Source organism: Mytilus edulis, chromosome 2 (genome assembly GCF_963676685.1).
Source record: "Mytilus edulis chromosome 2, xbMytEdul2.2, whole genome shotgun sequence".
NCBI lineage: Eukaryota > Metazoa > Mollusca > Bivalvia > Mytilida > Mytilidae > Mytilus > Mytilus edulis.
The window spans coordinates 39,327,848-39,348,667 of NC_092345.1; the positions used below are offsets into that span (position 1 = coordinate 39,327,848).

At 33.8% G+C, this 20,820-nt stretch overlaps 1 protein-coding gene across 5 annotated transcripts in view; it reads right to left on the bottom strand.

Annotated features, from left to right (window-relative positions):
* LOC139510162 (E3 ubiquitin-protein ligase E3D-like) overlaps window positions 1-20,820 on the bottom strand; it is a 102,537-nt gene that overhangs the window by 39,271 nt on the left and 42,446 nt on the right. For all 5 annotated transcript variants that reach the window (XM_071296517.1, XM_071296516.1, XM_071296515.1 and 2 more), the window contains one exon: window positions 8,698-8,963. In XM_071296517.1, coding sequence (XP_071152618.1) covers window positions 8,698-8,963 — 266 coding nt within the window. The remainder of the gene's footprint in view (window positions 1-8,697; window positions 8,964-20,820) is intronic.

Here is a 20,820-nt window from a genome sequence, read left to right on the forward strand (position 1 = left end):
TATTAAAATTGTAAAAGCTTTGGTTGAACAGTTCCTGAGTTAATGCACGGACAACATTTGATTGCCGCCCGCCCGCCGTACATCTCCAATAACCGACACTTTTGTCACAAAAATCTGGTTAAAAACGGTCACTATAAGAAAAGGCGATATGGACTTTTTTTAGAAATAAATTCCTATTGCAGCCAACATCTCCCGGTTCGGGACAGGTTATAATTTCCACAAAATACTGTTTGATTATTGATCGGAGATATTTAAGCAACCAAAAGCACTTTAAATAAAAAACAAGAGGCTGTCACAACAACAGCAAACCAGATTTATTAACATTTATTTGTGTCCTGGCAATATCACAAGAACCATAACTGATGAATGCTGAAAAGGAAAATCGTCAATATCAAATTTGACCTCCATTTTGTAGTCAGTATCAACATATTAAAATTTGAAAAGCTTAGATTGAATGGTTCATTAGTTAATGCAACAACGTGAATGGAAACACCATTTTACGATCTTTCAAGAACTATAACTCCTGAATGGTAATAGTCAAAATCGTCATTATTGAACTTGACCTCTATTTTGTCATCAGTAACAACATATAAAATGGTTTAGGAGAAAATGCACGGACACGACTGGAAACACCATTTTTCAATCTTTCAAGAACCATAACTCCTGAACGGTCAAAATCGTCATAATTGAACTTGACCTCCATTTTGTCATCAGTAACAACATATTAAAATTTGGGAAGCTTTGGTAGAACAGTTCATGCGTAAATGCACGGACATGACTGGAAACTTCATTTTTCAATCTTTCAAGAACCATAACTCCTGAACGGCCATTATTGAACTTGACCTTCATTTAGTTGTCAGTAACAACATATTAAAATTTTAAAAGCTTTGGTTGAACGGTTCATGAGTTAATGCACGGACAACATTTGATTGCCGCCCGCCCGCCCGACCGACCGACCGCCCGCCCGCCCGCCCACGGTACATCCCCAAATCAATAACCGACATTTTTGTCACAAAAATCCGGTTAAAAATGACCCATATCAATGTATATTTTTAATGGTGAGTCTGCAGTGGTACAAGTTCGCAAATATTGCAGTTGTTCTAGTTGGTAGTTAATGTTGGTACCAGTTGACTTTTAGTGGCACAAGTTGACCTAGTACGAGTTGGTATTTGTATGAATGGAATTGCTTCCCTAGAAGGAACACTGAGTTTGGATTCTACAGTACAAAAGTTATGAGACACAAATCAGACAATGTTTACTACTAGAGGGATCAGAAAGAATTAAAAAAAATAAATGAAAGTGTCCATAGGAACATAGATGATGCCCCTGCTAGCATAAAACATAATAAAGGCACATAACTCAAGAACTGTAAATTTAAAGTGACAGTTAAGTGGTAATAAGCATATTATATATACATTTCATTAAAACTAGGTGAGACAAACTTTAATAAGTTAGAAAACACAAACAAAATATCATATAAGGTTATAAAGGGACAAAACTGAAGAACATTATGCTTCTAAACACCGATGGGTAAAGGTTGTTTTAATGTTTGCAGTGCACATTGCATTGTATAAAGCATTGGTTGAAGTTGATGTAATTTTTTTAATTAATTTTTTGAATTGGAATTATCTCCCTTTGTCCATAATTGTAGTTGGTTAATTTTCAAAATTGAATCAACTACAATTATGAACAAAGGAGGATAACTCTAATTTTTTTTCCAACAATTATACGATTGATATTTTTTGAACAGATTTTAGATGACTCCCTTTTTTATGCCCCTCAAAATACCCCTAAATAGTCCCCAATGCACAGACATGTTAGTCTTACTTTTTTATGAAGACAGTGTCTGCTCGTACCCGCATACGGTAAGAATAGTCAAAATGCCGTTTGTAGGCTACGCATACCCACATCAGGTTTTATAATCAAATGGCATGAAACGAAAAATACAATGTATGATCAAATATATATGTATACATAATTTGTCGCAATTAGTGAATAAATTGATTAATATCACTCAGAAGTTTTATAAATATTCATATATAGGTAAGTGAACAATTTTTTCTCACGTCATAAATATTCTTAAAATTGAAGAGTGTGATCATACATGTCAGTGGGGAAGACATTTCAAAGTTATCATGAAGAATTGGAACCACTTTTTATAACTATAAGTCGATTTAATTTATACAGTTGTATAAACGAAACTCGGAATTAATTGCAGCTACAGAGAAAAGAAGAACTGGAAACACAAAAATTACAGAGGAATTTTAATTGTAATATGTATCAAATGTCAAAAAACCTACACGATGAAGGGGGTCTCATTGGGGGGGGGGGGGGGGGTTCTGATCCCGGATTCCGCTTACTGTTTTGTCAGATTCCCGTATCCAGCTTACACTATGCACGTAAGCAATTCTCATTTTTTTGTAATTTCCCGTGTCCCGCTAGACTTCATTTCCCGTTTTCACGGCACAATAATTTCACTTTCACGTGTCACGCTTACAAAAAATTGGCAATCCCCCGCATGTCACGCTTAGACTTCAACGAGACCCACAATCAAGATTCATTGGCCTGTGATCAACTCAGTGGTGATTGTTGTTTGGACTGGTAACATTTGATATATGCAGGGTTGAAAAATGTGACAAAACAATCCTATTGGATATGTAAAATTTGTTTCAAATCCTAATTAGTATGAATCTATTATTAAAGAAGCAAGTAATAATGTCAAAATAAACCAATTATAATAGATATTTAAAAATTTCAGTTTCTGGTTTTTTCATTTTACTAAAAGATTATTTTTGAATCTAATATGGGTATTTTTCAAATTCAGTAATACTTCGGCATTTACATTTTACAATAGTATTAATTTTTATCATGTTTTTCATGTACAGGGACTGTACAGTTTCATTTTCAATCAGTGCATGTGCATTTTATTTGCAATGTTAAATTATCATGTATTATTATCTAATAAATACAATTTGAAAATATTATTTTTCATACTCTTCACTCCAAATCTACACGAAATCCCCATATAATAGATAATTTCCGTTTATATTTCACATTTCATTCCCGATCCGATAGCATTTTATTATAAAATCAGATGTGGGTACGTGTAGCCTACGAACGGCAATTTGACTATTTGTACCCGCAGACACTGCCTTTTATGAAACCATAAGTTAATCTGACTAGCGGTCGGAGTTGTCTTCTTAAAAGGTCCGAGAGGACTTGGTCTGACTTGTCTCTGGGATGAGTTGTTCTGCAATTTTCAAAACATCCATCTGATTGGTCAAAGTTAATTCATAAAATTTATAAAATAACAACAAGGTCCATGGTAAACGGAATAATTTATTAAAAGAAAACGTGCATACATTTTATTGAAATTAATTAAATAATCACAATCTAATCTTAAATTAAAAGAATATCATGATTAACAATTAATACTTTCGTTTAATTTGACTTTATATCATCAGAATCAAACGAACTTACGTATCATATCCTCTGGGACTATTATATATACTAATAGTCCCAGGTTTCGTGTAAGTTAAAATTAAAATTACCGCCCACTTAGACTACTATATATAACTTTATTTCCTCTATCAATATCATGGAGATTTGGTGTACATGATGAACAATATTCCTGCGCATTTTGCCATTTGGGCAATATTGACGACTTGTAATTACAGATTTTCGGGGATGAAATATTTCATACAATTGTTCTTTGACATCTTAGCCAAAAGCACAGGGGATAATAAACTACGTATGGATTTCTATTGAACACTATTTGCAACTTCAAATATTATTGGTTGTTCGACGAACCTTTAAGGTTATTCTGGCCATATTTTTAGTTGGAAGATCAACCAAAATTAAATCTTGAAGTAGCTTTAGTATGGGCAAGGATTTGTATAGTAATCTATCCAAATCCTTGGTATGGGCTTTAAATGATAAAACAGTATCTCAATGAGTCAAAGGTATATGGATGGAGCCCATATCAACTTGTTTTTGGAACAAACCCACACTTGCCCAATGTGCTTATTGATAAAACTCCAGCCTTGGAGTACAATACTGTCAGTCAGACATTTGCTAATCATCTAAATCCATTGCACTCTGCATGCTCTGGCAGACGTGCTTTCATACAAGCAGAGTCGTCAGAAAAAATAAGAAGGGCTCTACGTCATAAAATTAGAGCCTCTGGTGAATGTTTTCAGAATGGAGATAAAGTTTACTACAAACAAGATGATGATAATAAGTGGAAAGGACCTGGGACCGTACTTGGCCAAGAGGGCAAAGTAGTGTTTGTAAGACATGGCAGTATATATGTCAGGGTAATCAGATGTGGAACAGAATTTAATGATCTACCATCTAAGCAACTAAATGTAAACAAAAACAAAGCACAACCAGTTAGAGAGAAAATTCATCAAACTGCAATTTATGATAGTGATGATGATGAGGAAAACAACAATAAAAATGTGGAACAGAATATAGAGGAACAAGAACCTGTACAAAATGAAAATGATCATCAGCAAAATATGACAATGATCAAGTAGATCAAAATATTGCACCTGGAGCAGCATTTAATAACCTTGAACAGCTTGTTAGGACAAAAGAAAATAACAACCAAAGACATTCCACATAATGGAGAAAACATAGTGTAAAAAATGAAAGAAAATGACACATGGGTCAAAGCTAAGGTTGTGAGTAAAGGTGGTAAATCAACAGGAAAACAAGAATGTGTCCTCAGTACACGAATGCCCCACTCGCACTATCATTTTCCATGTTCAATGGACCATGAAATTGGGATAAAAACTCTAATTTGGCATTTAAATTAGAAAGATCATATCATAGGGAACATGTGTACCAAGTTTGAAGTTGATTGGACTTCAACTTCATCAAAAACTACCTTGACCAAAAACTTTAACCTGAAGCGGGACAGACGGATGAACGGACGGACGAATGAACGGACGGACAGACGGACGAACGTTGATAGGTGGGGCATAAAAATGGGCTTATTTGAACCTTCAGGATGAGAATGAAGATGCTCAGGTTGGCTTAGATTTTGCTAAAAATTTTCAAGAGTGGCGTACAGCACAAGATGTAGATGAATTTAATGCAGTTGATGTTCCTCAATCTAGGCACAATGAGAACCAAGCGAAACATGCTAAACAGCTAGAAATGGACAATTGGAAATCATTTAATATTTATGATGAAATTCCATATTCAGGCCAAAAATTAAGGTCAACAAGATGGGTTATTACAGAAAAAGAAATGAATGGAGAAAGAAAAGTGAAAGCTAGGTTGGTAGTGTGAGGAAGAAAATGAAGTAAAATTAGATTCACCAACCGTTCACAAAGAAAGTCTAAGATTATTTTTAGCTATAGCTTATACTTCTGAATTCGACATTCATACAGAATTAAATATCCAAACTTAGAAAGTCTAAAGAACATTGAGTAAATACACTATACGGATGCTTCATATGCCAATTTATCTGATCGTGTTTCAAGTGCCGGTGGATATGTGATATTTCTACGCGGACAAAATGGAAACCAGATGCCCCGCAGGGTGCAGCTTTATACAACCGCAGCGGTTGAACCCTGAACGGTTGGGCACAACATTCAAGCTGGATTCAGCTCTAAATTTGGATTGTGATTAAATAGTTGACACAGCATAGGTTTCTGACACTGAATGAATGTGGTCTAATGAACTTAAAATATTTTTTTTGCCTTTGAGCAATTCACTATGCTGTTGAATATTAATCCTCTCAAAAAATGTTTGAAGAAATTTTCATGAAATCTGAAATGAGAAAAATTTACCCCCCCATTTTTTTTTCACATCCCCCTTTCCCTTTTTCCAAAACTGATCTCTATTCAAATTTCTAATGGAGTTTGAAACAATAACTACTCATTTAAATACATCATAAAATATTAAAATGTAAAATAAAGTGCTTTTTATCACTGAATGGTAAAGATTGTTTTAATTTATCAGTTGGTAGTAAAAGTGAATATACATTGTATATTGTATAAAACAATGATTTAAGTTGATTCAACTACTATTCTGAACAAAGAAAGATAACTCCAATTGAAAATTTCTTGCTATTGCACAATATTGTGCAATAGATATTTCTTGCTATTGCGCAATACTGTGCAATTGAAAATATTTGCTATAGCACAATACTGTGCAATTGAAGATTTCTTGCTATTGCGCAATACTGTGAAATTGAAGATTTCTTGCTATTGCTGAATACTGTGCAATTGAAAATTTCTTGCTATTGCTCAATACTTAATATAATAATTTTGGATCCTGATTTGAACCAACTTGAAAACTGGGCCCATAATCAAAAATCTAAGTATATGTTTAGATTCAGCATATCAAAAAAGCCCAAGAATTCAATTTTTGTTAAAATCAAACTTAGTTTAATTTTGGACCCTTTGGACTTTAATGTAGACCAATTTGAAAACGGGACCAAAAATTAAGAATCTACATACACAGTTACATTTGGCATATCAAAGAACCCCAATTATTCAATTTTTGATGAAATCAAACAAAGTTCAATGTTGGACCCTTTGGGCCCCTTATTCCTAAACTGTTGGGACCAAAACTCCCAAAATCAAACCCAACCTTCCTTTTATAGTCATAAACCTTGTGTTTAAATTTCATAGATTTCTATTAACTTATACTAAAGTTATTGTGTGAAAACCAAGAATAATGCTTATTTGGGCCCTTTTTGGCCCCTAATTCCTAAACTGTTTGAACCAAAACTCCCAAAATCAATCCCAACCTTCCTTTTGTGTTCATAAACCTTGTGTCAAAATTTCATAGATTTCTATTTACTTCAACTGAAGTTATAGTGCGAAAACCAAGAAAATGCTTATTTGGGCCCTTTTTGGCCCCTAATTCCTACAATGTTTGGACCAAAACTCCCAAAATCAATCCCAACCTTCCTTTTGTGGTCATAAACCTTGTCTTAAAATTTCATAGATTTCTATTCACTTTTACTTAAGTTAGAGTGCTAACACTAAAAGTATTCGGACGACGACGACGATGACAACGCCAATACGTCAAGGACTAGATGCTTGCTGTTTTTTAAGGAGCATTTTTCAAAAGATGATAAAATTAAATGCAGGAGAATCTATTCCAATCAAGTGTTTCACAGACAACAAATCTCTGTGTCAAAACATTCACTCAACAAAACTTATTTCTGATAAAAGGTTGTGTTAAGATTTAGCTAGCATCAAAGAAAGTGTTAGTCTTTGTGACATTACAGTCACATGGATTAAAACCAGCAGCCAGATATCGGATTGTTTAACTAAAGCAGGACCTTCCCTAGATCTTCCATCAACACTTGATGGACAATTGATGGAAATTTGATGGTACTTGATGGAATTCCATCCCAAACCAAAAATATCCATCAAAGGATGATGGAAATTAGAAATATTTTTTCCATCATCATTCTTTTGATGGAAAATTTGATGGAATCTTTAACCCCTGATGGAAAATTGGATGGCATTTTTACCCTTTGATGGAAAATTGGATGGCATTTTTACCCCTGATGGAAAGTATGATGGCACTTATTCCATCTGATGGTAAATAGGATGGAAATAAAAGAATTTTGATGGAAATTGGACTTAAACATTTTCTTTGATGGAAAGAGGGATGGTATTTGGACTCTTGTCATTTTTCTTGATGGAAAAAAACTTTTATCTGTTAAACCATACAGGTATAATACCTTCTATACATATTTTAATATTCTAGATCTGCAGTGGTCAAATACATATACATGTATATATCATAGGAAAATAAAAATCTTTTAGCTCCTTAGAGCTTGTGTTGTATATTTTAACTGATGCCAAATCAAAATAAAGTTTTCTTAATGCCATATATTTCCAAGCTATCAGCTATACACACTATCTGTACATGACAATTTGTTGACAACACACAGTTTTAATGGACATCTCAGCAGAAAGTGAACATTTATGATCCATTAACATTAATTTTTACCCATTTTTATATATCAGATATAATCTCAGTGAAATGTAACACTCCATTGATATATTTAACGTTACTTAAAAGAGACCTATACCATACTCCAGTGAAAAACAAGAGGCTTTCAGAGCGACAGCAAACTGGATTTATTCATATTTATTAGCGTCATGCTTTTTTCAATATCGCAAGAACCATAACTGATGCAAAAATCTTCAATATCAAACTTGACCTTCATTTTGGTTGAAAAGTTCATGAGTAAATGCATGGATAGGACTGGAAACGCCATTTTTCAATCTTTCAAGAACCATAACTCCAGAACCGTAAAAGTCAAAATTTACATTATTGACCTTGACCTCCATTTTGTTGTCAGTAACAACATATTAAAATTTTAAAAGCTTTGGTTGAACGGTTCATGAGTAAATGCACGGACAACATTTAGCTGCCGCAAGCCCGCCATACATTCCCAAATCAATAACCGACATTTTGTCACAAAAATCCGGTTAACAATGCACACATGTAATTATTCATCAAACATCAATGAAAATTAAAGTTTGGCAATGTAAATATTATGCCCACTTAAAATAAGTAGCTTGAGCAAACATGAACCCAAAGGTCAGCAGGAAAATATCCAAAAGTATTTTTGATTATAGTCTGGTAATCCTTTTCTAGATTAATTGGTAATAAAAAAATCATTGAATAAAAATCATTTTTAAAGTTTAAACCTACCATTCAATTTCTTTCTTTCAACAAATTTAGCCCCAATCTCTATGTGACAGCTTGGACATGTAACTGTGCCATTGTGACTGTCTCTGACAAGGAGATGTGTTGATCTGACAAGTAAATATGAAGTACCCACAAAACACTCTCCTAACTTTGGTATAAGAGATAACGATTTATAATCTGTATCATCATTTCCATGCTTATGACAAAACCACATGTCAACACTGGAAGACCAATTTTCTGAAGGTAATGGCAGGACTCTTTTGTAAAAGCTGAAAAATAGTTTCACCATTGTTTTATTGTTGTTGTAGGTCATACAGATGTAAAAAGTAAAGTCCATATGAACTGTATGATCTAGCTGTTATGTAGTGTTATTTAAAAAAAAATAATTTTAATCTCATTGTTTGTATTGTATTCTGAAAAAATTATTGACATGATTGATGTTGTATGTTTAATTTATGCGCATTTTGGGTCCCATAATTGGAAATAAAAAATCTTTTTCTTCCTTTATAAGAGTTACTGATGTGATTTTATCCAGAAAATGCCTTTGAAACTCAGCAAATCTTTATGTTAAAGTAAAATGTGATATTTCAAAAGCCGCATTTTGAAATCATATTGCTGTAAGGCAGTGGTAATCATAGGTTTCATAACGAGTTAGAATGTGATATTGCTTGATATCAACTTAAGTTTTTTAATTTCAATATAAGTAAGTAAGTAAGTAAATTATTTATTATAGTGACATGTGTTTTTCACAAAATATTATATAATACAGTGAGATATAAAAACAATAATTAGAACACCCGACCCTTTGGGTCTATAAGTCACTTTAAACATAAATTTCAATGGTACGACGAACAAAAATAAATAAAATGTTATCGAAAATTTTCATATAAAAAGTTTTTTCTCTTACTGAAAGCTTGCAATAGATATTTAGCAGTTTTTCTCGGATGTTGACATAGTAAATATTTAAACTGTTCTTCATTTGATAGTATACATAAATTGTCTATTTGTGAGAAATGTTGCAGTCGCAGATTGTTATAAAAGTTACAGTTTATAAGGAAATGAAATTCGTTTTCCACACAGTTATCGCTACACATTTTACACAAACGGTCACATTCGTCTTCACCTACAAAACGACCAGTTTCTAACCTGAGAGGAAGAATGCCACACCTGAGTTGCGCTATTATGGATCTTTCAGTACGGTTAAGATTAAGTTCAATGTATTGTTCACAGCAGTATTCAGATTTTATGAGCCTGTATGTTCGTAGTTTCGGAAAGTTTATTAAACCTTTCTGCCAATCTGCGCAGCATTTATCTTTGAGCAATGTTTTACACATCAGTGAATCGCATGTGTTTTTTGTAATAAAATTGCTCTCTAGTCCTATAACTGACATAATGTTTTTCACTTCGGATGACCAATTGTTCATGCATTTTTCGTAGTCCCAATTGAAGACGCGTTTACATATACGAGTGTCGTCCATTGATAAAAGTTTGTTCCAATACCTTATCATATTGCACCATCGTCGTTCCTTTGAGTTCATCCAACCAACATCACCGTTTATTGCCAATGTCGGTGCAAATTTATGGACGCCAAGAAAATAACGAAGTGCTTTGTTCTGGATTTGATTCAAGCAAGCAAAGTCTTTGTATCCCCAGATCGAAGAGCTGTAGTCAAGCACTGGTACTACACAAGAGGTAAAAAGTTTCTCAAAAGTTTTAATTCCGAAGTCTTTTAGATGATGAATCTTGGAGATAACTCCTCCTAAAGCTCTACCTCCAGCTTCTGATAGTCTATTTGCATTATCTCTAAAGTCCTTTAGGTCGTGAAAAGTTACACCGAGGTATTTGTATGTGTCAGTTATAATAACCGAGCCTGAGGCGAGTTTATTATTACTACATTTTGTATTTAAAACAAATAACAAGAGTTAAACCTGTTTCTCTTATGGTCAACACTTTCATTGTGTTTAAATATCAATTCTGTGAATTGTTGATCTTGTCTTGAGCACATTTCAGTATCATGTCATACGTCCTTTTCTGGTGTCAAACTTCAGCATTTTAAGACTTTTTATACGGTTCAGAATGTAATAAAATTTGACAAAAAGAAAATTGTCAGGTGAAAAGTGTGAGTATTTTATATATTACTAGTATTGATAAAATTGCATATTGTAACAAGCTCGCCTTTCGCTACAATGTTGGGTTCAGTGCATTAAGTGTCTCAGTTGCGAGCATGAACCAATATAGTTAGTATGGCTAGATAACTCAAGATTTTCTTAGGATAAATGATTTTATTAGCACTCGGATAGTATCGACAGCTTTAATTATAGCAACAAAAAGTCTTGATATAAAATGACAATAAAAACTGGTCAGTTTTAACCACAATTCTTGGTATATAGTTTTAACCACGATTCTTGGTATAGTTTTAACCACGATTCTTGGTAAAGTTTAACCTCAGTTATTGGTATAGTAAAACCACAGTTCCTGGTTATCGTTAACCACAATAATTGGGTATCTTTAACCACAATTATGGGTTGTAACCAATGTCTACTAATTAATTATAACTTAATTATAATTGCCATGGCTGCCTTCACCAAGGGTTCATAACTTTCTGTGTATATTGACAGACTGAACACCCAAGTGTAATTTCAGAAGCCTTTTATAGTAGAACTGACCAGTCACGTGATATCATAATAACACTCATACAAGGTAAAACAGCAACACAAAGTCAATCATGTGTAACAAATGTAAACCTGTTTACTGCGGATAAACAGATAAATGGGAATAATTATTTACATACATACACAATCTAGTAAAACAACATTATAAACATGATGCATTAATAGAAAACAATGATAACATGAATAAGTTAATTGGTAGGACGTAACAATATGTTGGTTGCCTGATGGACAAAATGCACACCGTCATAACCTTTGAAAGTAATCAATGACCTAACTAATAGAAAATGGAAATGCTGTAATATCATCTTATAATGCAATTATAATTTAAAGTCGTATTATATTATTATCAAGTATGTACGGATTTCGACTCTCACCATTTTTTCTCTTATTTTACACGTGCTTTTCAAACTTCCAGTTTAAACATAAACAAGTTTTTTGTGTGATTTAGAATGAATGAAAAACATGGAAATCGATGTATAGGTCGATGTTTTAAGAATTGCGAAACAACTCGTCCTAGAAACAAGTCGGACCGAGTAGACTGACTCGGACCATCTAACAAGACAATTGGACCGCTTCTCAGATTTACTTAGGGTTAAAATATATGTAAGACATCAAGCAAAGCCATCAACTTTTGATTGTGCATTGGGGACTATTCATGGCTTTATTTTTTGCATATTTTGGCTTTAATATTGATTCACTTATAGGGTCTTTGCATCGGAACTAAACACATTTATTTAAAAAAAAACCCAGTTATTGGCATGACACAGGTTATGTTCTTCTCATATATCTTATGATAGTATGATACTAAACCCCTAACGGGAGGGATTGTGCCTGATATTCATATGATGAAGACATAATCTTTCAATCAGTTTAATTTAGGTCTGGAGCTGGCATGTCAGTTAACTGCTAGTAGCTATAGTCTGTTGTTATTTATGTTTTATTGTCATTTTATTTATTTTCTTTAGTTACATCTTTTGACATCGGACTCGGACTTCTCTTGAACTTAATTTTAATGTGCGTATTGTTATGCGTTTACTTTTCTACATTGGCTAGAGGTATAGGGGGAGGGTTGAGATCTCATAAACATGTTTAATCCTGCCGCAATTTTGCGTCTGTCCCAAGTCAGGAGCCTCTGGCCTTTGTTCGTCTTGTAAGATTTTTAATTTTAGTTTCTTGTGTATAATTCAGAGTTTAGTATGACGTCCATTATCACTGTACTAGTATACGGCTGTTGTCCGCTCTATGGTCGGGTTGTTGTCGCTTTGACACATTCCCCATTTACTTTCTCTATTTTTTGAGTATTTTGAGGAGCATAAAGAAGGGATAGGGTTCACTGTAGAAACCTATGGGATTTTATTTTTTTAATTTTCACAAATTACTATTACTCAAAAACAGTAAGCAATAGACACATACGGTCTTCAGTAATGACAACTGTCAGAACAGGACAATACAATAAATAAAATAAAATGTAGGGTGATTCTTAAAGGGAACAATCCACTATCTTAAATTTGAAAATGTGGCTCTTTCTTGTAAATGGTCGTGATTCCCAAACCTAAACCATATATATTATTGTATGGAATAATAAAACATTCAAATGAAAATAATTTGGGGGAGTCCCCGCTGTCACCCTACCCCCTATTCGTATATATTCATGGCAGAGACAGTAAAACAAATCAAATGAAATATAGGGGGAGTCCTGTGAGTCACACACCCCCTCCCATTTGAGAACTTGGAAACAGTTAAGATACCCAACCTAAACCATATATATTCATGTATAGGACAATATAACAAATCAAATGAAACATATGCCAGGGAGTCCCTGGGGTCACCACTAACCCTCCTGTTTGAGAACTTGTAAATGGATCGAGATCCCCACCCCAAACCTTATATATTCATGTATGGAACAATATAACAAATCAAATGAAATATGGGGGATGTCCCTGAAGTCATCCCACACCCTTATATTTGAGAACTTGTAGATGATCGAGATATCCACTGACTCCTAAACCCTTTGTAATCCTGTTTGTTATTTCAAAAAGATTTGAATGACAAACAGGGTCAATCTCCTAGGCGCTACATATGCATATCACTTTACTAGAGCAAACCAATATGAACTATACTTTGCCCAATGCCAGGCAACCATGGGAATGACTAATTATGGGAGCTTTATTTTGGAAACTTTGTCATAGCATCCTGTTACAATTATTTCTTGTTCATTATAAAATTTTATTGATGCTAAAAATGAGTCTAGGTTGATTGAATTTACTTAAAATTTTTTTTTTAATTATTGCATTTATGGCTCATTCTAAAGAAAACCTATAAATCTTTCAAGAAGTGTAAAGCCCTTAATGTTTGACTAACTGTTTTATAATCACCTGTCATTTTATTCCAAACTTGGTATGGAGTCACATCATGGACTTAAGGGTGAAGGTGGGGGTAATCTACATTTAATATGGGCTGGTCAGTCACACTTTGATTCCTGTAGTACTAGTAGTAAACATTCGTTTAATTTGTTTTTAATAATTTTGGTACTGAAGAACACAAATTCAGTGTTCCTTCCAGGAAAGCAAGTCCATTCATACTATTACAAACTTGTTCTAAGTCAACTTTTTCTACTTATATTGATATATATGCGTTGCTTTTGAAAACCTTGATAAAATATTAATTAATTTGCTTTAGTAATAATTTCATTAAATAAACAATGTACAATATAAAAATGTTTAATGTTTCTTCTTTCAAATCTAAAAAAAAAAAAATGATGCAAGACCGCCACAGTTTCATATAGTTACGTTTGCCTTGGTTTTTGGTTAACTGCCTACAGCGCTTACAGTGCTTTTGTTAACTACTGTTTGGTGATGGACAAACAGTATATTCATATCAGAAAGTGAAAATTCCAGCACTAATTGGGTCAGTTAAGTGCTCAATTGAAACAGAAGTGGTGGATTGTGAAATATCGTTATTGTTAAGTAAAACCTCTCTGAAAAGAGCAAGCACTATCCTAGATCTCAGCAATGACAAGGTTACCATGTTTGGACAGTTAGTGGATGTAAACCTAACTTCAAGTGGTCATTACTGTATCAACATTAAAGACAAGCAATGCACAAACAGAAATAATAAAGGGCTGCGCTTTAGCGCATGATACGCCGGTTGCTCTTTTAACTTGTCTTTTATGCTTTAAATGAATTTATATGATCAACTAGAAATATATATACAAATCAAAAGGGATGTTACATTAATATATTCACCAAAGTTTCATAAAATCCCCCTTTCTTTAGTATAAAAAGTCATTACTTAAGAAAACGTAAAATCTAAAATTTATAAAAATGGAAAGGGAGCTTATGTCAATAGATATAAACAATTTATCAAAGTTGCATAAAATTTTGTGAAAGTGTTAGTTATTGTCCCAAAATTGGAAAATCCCCCTTTTTTAAGCATAAAAATTCATATCACGGAAATGTAAAATCTGAAATTTATAAAAATTGAAAGGGAGCTTGCATCAATAGATATAAACAATTCACCAAAGTTTCATGGACATTGGTGAAAGCCTTTTTGAGTTATTGTCCGAAGTGTTGAAAATCCCCTTTTTTTTTATGAATAAAGCCCCATAAATCCAAAACTTAAAATCTGAAATTGATAAAAATTGAAAGGGAGCTTACATCAATAGATATAAACAATTCACCAAAGTTTCATGGACATTGGTGAAAGCCTTTTTGAGTTATTGTCCGAAGTGTTGAAAATCCTCCTTTTTTTATAAATAAAGCCCCATAAATCCAAAACTTAAAATCTGAAATTTATAAAAATTGAAAGGGAGCTTACATCAATAGATATAAACAATTCACCAAAGTTTCATGAACATTGGTGAAAGCCTTTTTGAGTTATTGTCCGAAGTGTTGAAAATCCCCCTTTTTTATAAATAAAGCCCCATAAATCCAAAACTTAAAATCTGAAATTTACAGACGGACAACGGTATACCATAATACGTCCCGTCTAAAAGACGACGGGCGTATAAAAATGAGAGTGAGGAGGTTTTGATCATTGATACAAAATTATCTTTTAAGAAGAAAAAGGAGATTCTTTTAAAGTTGCACAAGCAGTTTGGACATGCATCATCAGATAAACTTTTATCCCTTTTGCAAAGTGCTGGTTCTGTTGATTCTGAAACAAAGACCATTCTTAAAGATATCTGCACAAAGTGTTTAATTTGCCATAAGTTCAAGCATCCAAAAGCTAAACCAGTGGTTACCTTTTCACATGCAAATGATTTCAATCAAATTGTGGCAATGGACCTTCATGAAATTGACCATAACTTTTATTATCTACATGTTATTGACTTATTTAGCAGATTGAGTGCAGCTGCAATCATCAGCAGAAAGGACTCTAAAGTCATTGTAGATAAGTTCATGCAGATATGGGTTGGCGTTTATGGTGCACCTGAAGTTGGTGTTTACACAGATAATGGAGGTGATTTTAATTCACAGATATTTAGAGACAAGGCAGAAAACTTGAACATGTCAGTTAAAACAACAGCAGGATATAGTCCGTGGTCCAATGGTGTAGTGGAAAGACACAACGCAACGCTTACAGAAACAATCAATAAAATGAGAGAGAGCTCTAACCTTTCATGGGAGACTTCCGTCAGTTGGGCAGTTCATGCTAAGAACAGTTTGTTGAATGTCTATGGCTACAGTCCATATCAAATAGTTTTTGGAAGGAACCCAAACATGCCATCATCTATAGTTAACAAGCCTCCTGCATTAAAAGGTACAACAATTAGTAATGTTATGGGAAAGCATTTAGTTGGCTTACATGAAGCTAGAAAAGCATTTATTACGGCAGAATCCTCTGAGAAAGTAAGAAGGGCACTACGTAAGCAAATCCGTCCTTCAGGAGAAAAATTCAAAAATGGTGACAAAGTTTTCTTCCTAAGGGACAATCAGTGGAAAGGACCAGGCTGGGTTATTGGTCAAGATAACGTAGTTGTTTTTATAAGATATGGAGGTACATATGTGCGTGTACAGGAAAGTAGAATAAAAAGAGACATTGATGTTGAAAGAAAACAAAAGATTATTCATAAGCATACAGCAAAGACAACTCCTGTGCGTAAGCCGCAAGCTGCAACATATAACAACACTGAACCAGATCATGACTTAGTATACTATGAGAGTGATGATGAAGAGCCTCATCAAAATGATACTGAGAATGATGAAAACCAAGAAAATGTTGAAGAATCTGCAGACGAAAGTGCTGATCAAGATCATAGTCATGCTGGTAGCTTGAATGGTAGTTTGAATGGTGAAGATAGTCCTGAATCTGAAGGCAGAGACAGTTTTGATTTGGAAAATCAGGCAGAGAATGATATACATGAGGAAAGTATAGAACATAATCCTGAGTCACAGGCAAATGATTGTAAGAAATTAAAGAAGGATCAGATAGTGAACTTCAAAATCCCTGGTGAAAATGACACAAGAGAAGCAATAATTTTAGGCAGGGCAGGAAAGGCTACAACTGTTAAAAAGAGCTGGTACAATATAGAATACAATCAGCCAGAAAATATGAGAGGTGATCAGATATCAATTGATCTAAGAACAGTCAATGATTTGAAAGTTGTTAACCAGTCAGATGACGTGAATGAAGATGTACTTTTAAGTGATATTGATTTTACTGAGGCTAGAGAGGCAGAACTGGATAACTGGAACAAGCACAATGTTTATGAAGAAGTTGAAGACAATGGTCAAAACTGTATTTCAACAAGATGGGTTTATACTATGAAAGAATTAGAGAACGAATTTCGTAGAAAAGCTAGATTGGTAGCAAAAGGTTTTGAAGAAGACAGCCTAGATGAGATACCAAAGAATTCGCCAACATGTGAAAAGCAGTCTCTACGACTAATTTTATCAATTATTGCTAGTAAAAGATGGTCAATTAATTCAGTGGACATTAAAACTGCTTTCCTTCAAGGAGAGAAAATGCAAAGAGAAGTCTACTTAAGATTCAGCAGTATTTCATTGGTATAATGAAAAAGGTTTGAATGGTGTCCTAGCAGTTCATGTAGATGACTTTCTTTGGGCAGGATACAGTTCCTTTGAGAAAACTGTTGTGTCCAGAATTAGGGATATGTTCAAGGTAGGGAAAGAATCCTTTGAGTCTTTCAAATATTTGGGTCTTGACCTCAGCCAAGAAAATGAAACTATTGTTCTCAGCCAGCAAGACTATGTCAGAATGTTGAAGACTGTTTTAATAGATAAAGACAGAGTTAAAACCTCTCCTCTTTCATCATCAGAACAGACACTATTGAGGTCAAAAATAGGACAATTATTTTGGTTAGCAAGACAAACACATCCAGACATTGCATTTGATGTTGCTGCTATTTCATCAAAAATTAAGTCTAGCACTATTGAAGATCTAAAGAAAGTCCATAAAATAATTAGGAAGGTGCAAAACGATCCCGTTTCACTGCAATTCCAGAATCTTGGACATAATGTGAAAATTATTTTGTTCAGTGATGCATCATTTGGAAATCTTCCAGATGGTAGAAGTCAGGGTGGTTATGTTGTGCTTTTGATGGGCGATGATGGTAAAGTGAACCAAATCACTTGGCAGTCTAAGAAATTAAGAAGAGTTGTACGTAGTACTTTGGCAAGTGAAGCCTTGGCCTTAGCTGCTGGTGTGGACTGTGTTATATCTTTAGCAGCTCTGTTTAAGGAATTAATGCATAATGAGAACGATTTGATGCATACTCCCGTAGATTGTTTCGTTGACAACAAAGACCTTTATCATGCAATATACTCTGATAAACCTGTTGGAGAAAAGAGATTTAGGGTTGAAATCAATGCAATAAAGCAATTGCTTCAAGGTGGAGAGCTTAAAAAAGTAAAATGGATTCAGACTAATGAACAAATCGCCAATGTTCTTACAAAGCATGGTGCTTCTGGACAAGACATCTTATGTTGTTTTGAAAAAAAGACTTTTGAATTCAAGCCTTTTGTAATTAGTGCAACTGACAATAAATAAAGGAGAAGAAAGATCAGATAAATACTTGATACTATGACATTTTAATTGCCTTCATTTTCATTTTTTATTTGGACATTAACATTTCTAGTGAAAAGAGAAAAGGATTAGATTGTTAACTACTGTGTTTTCTATTATTTTGTTTATATTATTTTCAGGTACATGTTACTTGGTGGGTTTAGTTTATAGTTTAGTAAAGACATTAAAATAGACAATAGAATTATATTGAAGCCATAAATAGCCAATCAACAGCTTTGATTTTAGTTCCTTGACCATGATTTTTCTGTGTCAGAAACCTATGATGTGTCAACCATATGATCACAATCCACATTCAGAGCGGTATTAAGTTTAAATGTTTAGTGCCATATTAGTCCCATTGATTACAGTACCTGAGAAACAGATCAAACTACAAAATCTTAAAAGTATTATAAGATCCTTGATGCGCGACATGTCAGAACGGGAGCAATTAAAGGATTTAATTTTAATTAGATTGACCCATTTGATAACAGGCAATGAATCAAAAATCTGAATACACAATAAGATACAACATATCAAAGAAACCCCATAGATTTATTTTTTGTTGATATCAAACAAAGTTTTATTTTAGAACCTTCTTTATTGCCCAACTTGGAGTCTAAATATCTAATTCTAATGCAACAACGTTTGTAACATTCATTTTGATTGGATAACATCACTAATTTTCATGGCATCAATTGTCAATTGATGCTATGGAATGTCCGCGCAAGTGCAGACGACATATGACAGATTTTAAATACATATTTTAATGTTGTTTTCTGTCAGTTTCCTTAGAATGGAGATAACAATATTGTATTTTAAGCTCTGACGGCATGAATTGGTGATTTGATGGTCACAAATACCTGTTTACTGTCTCCCCTAACACATCGCCAGTAAATTTAATTTGCGACCATCAAATCACCAATTGATGCTGTCAGAGCTTAAAATACATAACAGCTATCTCCTAAATCTAAATACATATTTCAGCCTATCAAAGAACCTCATTTTCCATGTTTAATAAAATGAAACACTAAGATGCTCCCAAGAGTCTGTTTCGCTCACCTGACTCTTCTTTGGTTTTGGAAATCATGTAAAAATAGATAAAAATCATAACAGATACCCAGATAATGTTTATTCAAGATTTGGTTAAATAGTGTCCCCCTAATTTAATAAAAATTTCCTGGTGGCCATCTTGAACAGTAATTTGGTAAACAGAAATTACACTTCATCAGGGCCTCATAAGGAACATTTATGCTATGTTTGGTTTAATTCATTCAGTGGTTCTATAAAAGATGACATTTGAATGTCCCCGCTGATGGCCATCTTAGATAATGAATCAGCTTTAAAGTAACAGCACTTGGTCAGCACTTTATAAGGAACATGCATGCTATGTTTAATATCATTCCATTCAATGATTCTCTAAAAGATGACATTTGAAAGTTTTTTCTATATACTGTCTTATGTTAAACGAAGTCCCCTGTTAGCAGTCATCTTGGATGATTGATAACTTTCAAAGTAACAACACTAAGTCAGCACCTCATATGAAACAGTCATGCCATGTTTGTTATCATTCCATTCATTTGTCTATAAGAAGACATTTGTATGTATTTCCCTAAGGGTCCTATGTTAAACCTGGTCCCCCTTTGGTGGCCATCTTGGATGATGGATCGGCTTCAAAGTAAGAACACTTGATCAGTTTCTCCTAAGAAAAATTCTTGCTATGTTTGGTTTCATTCGATTCAGTGGTTCTCTAAAAGAAGACATTTGTATGTATCTGCTGTAGGGTCCTATGTTAAGCTAAGTCCCCCGCTTGCATCCATCTTGTATGATGGATTGGCTTCAAAGTTACAACACTTGGTCAGCACCTCATAAGAAACATTCATGCCATGTTTGATTTCATTCCATTCATTTGTTCTCTATAAGACGATCAAAGTAAGAACACTTGGTCAGTTTCTCCTAAGAAACATTCATGCCATGTTTGGTTTCATTCCATTCAGTGCATGGTTCTCTAAAAGAAGACATTTCTATGTATCTGTCGTAGGGTTCTATGTTAAGCTAAGTCCCCCGCTGGCATCCATCTTCGATGATGGATTGGCTTCAAAGTTACAACACTTGGTCAGCACCTCATAAGAAACATTCATGCCATGTTTGATTCCATTCCATTCATTTGTTCTCTATAAGACGATCAAAGTAAGAACACTTGGTCAGCACCTCATAATAAACATTCATGATATGTTTAATATCATTCCATGCATTCAATGATTCTCTAAAAGATGACATTTGAAAGTTTTTTCTATATACTGTCTTATGTTAAACGAAGTCCCCTGTTAGCAGTCATCTTGGATGATTGATAACTTTCAAAGTAACAACACTAAGTCAGCACCTCATATGAAACATTCATGCCATGTTTGTTATCATTCCATTCATTTGT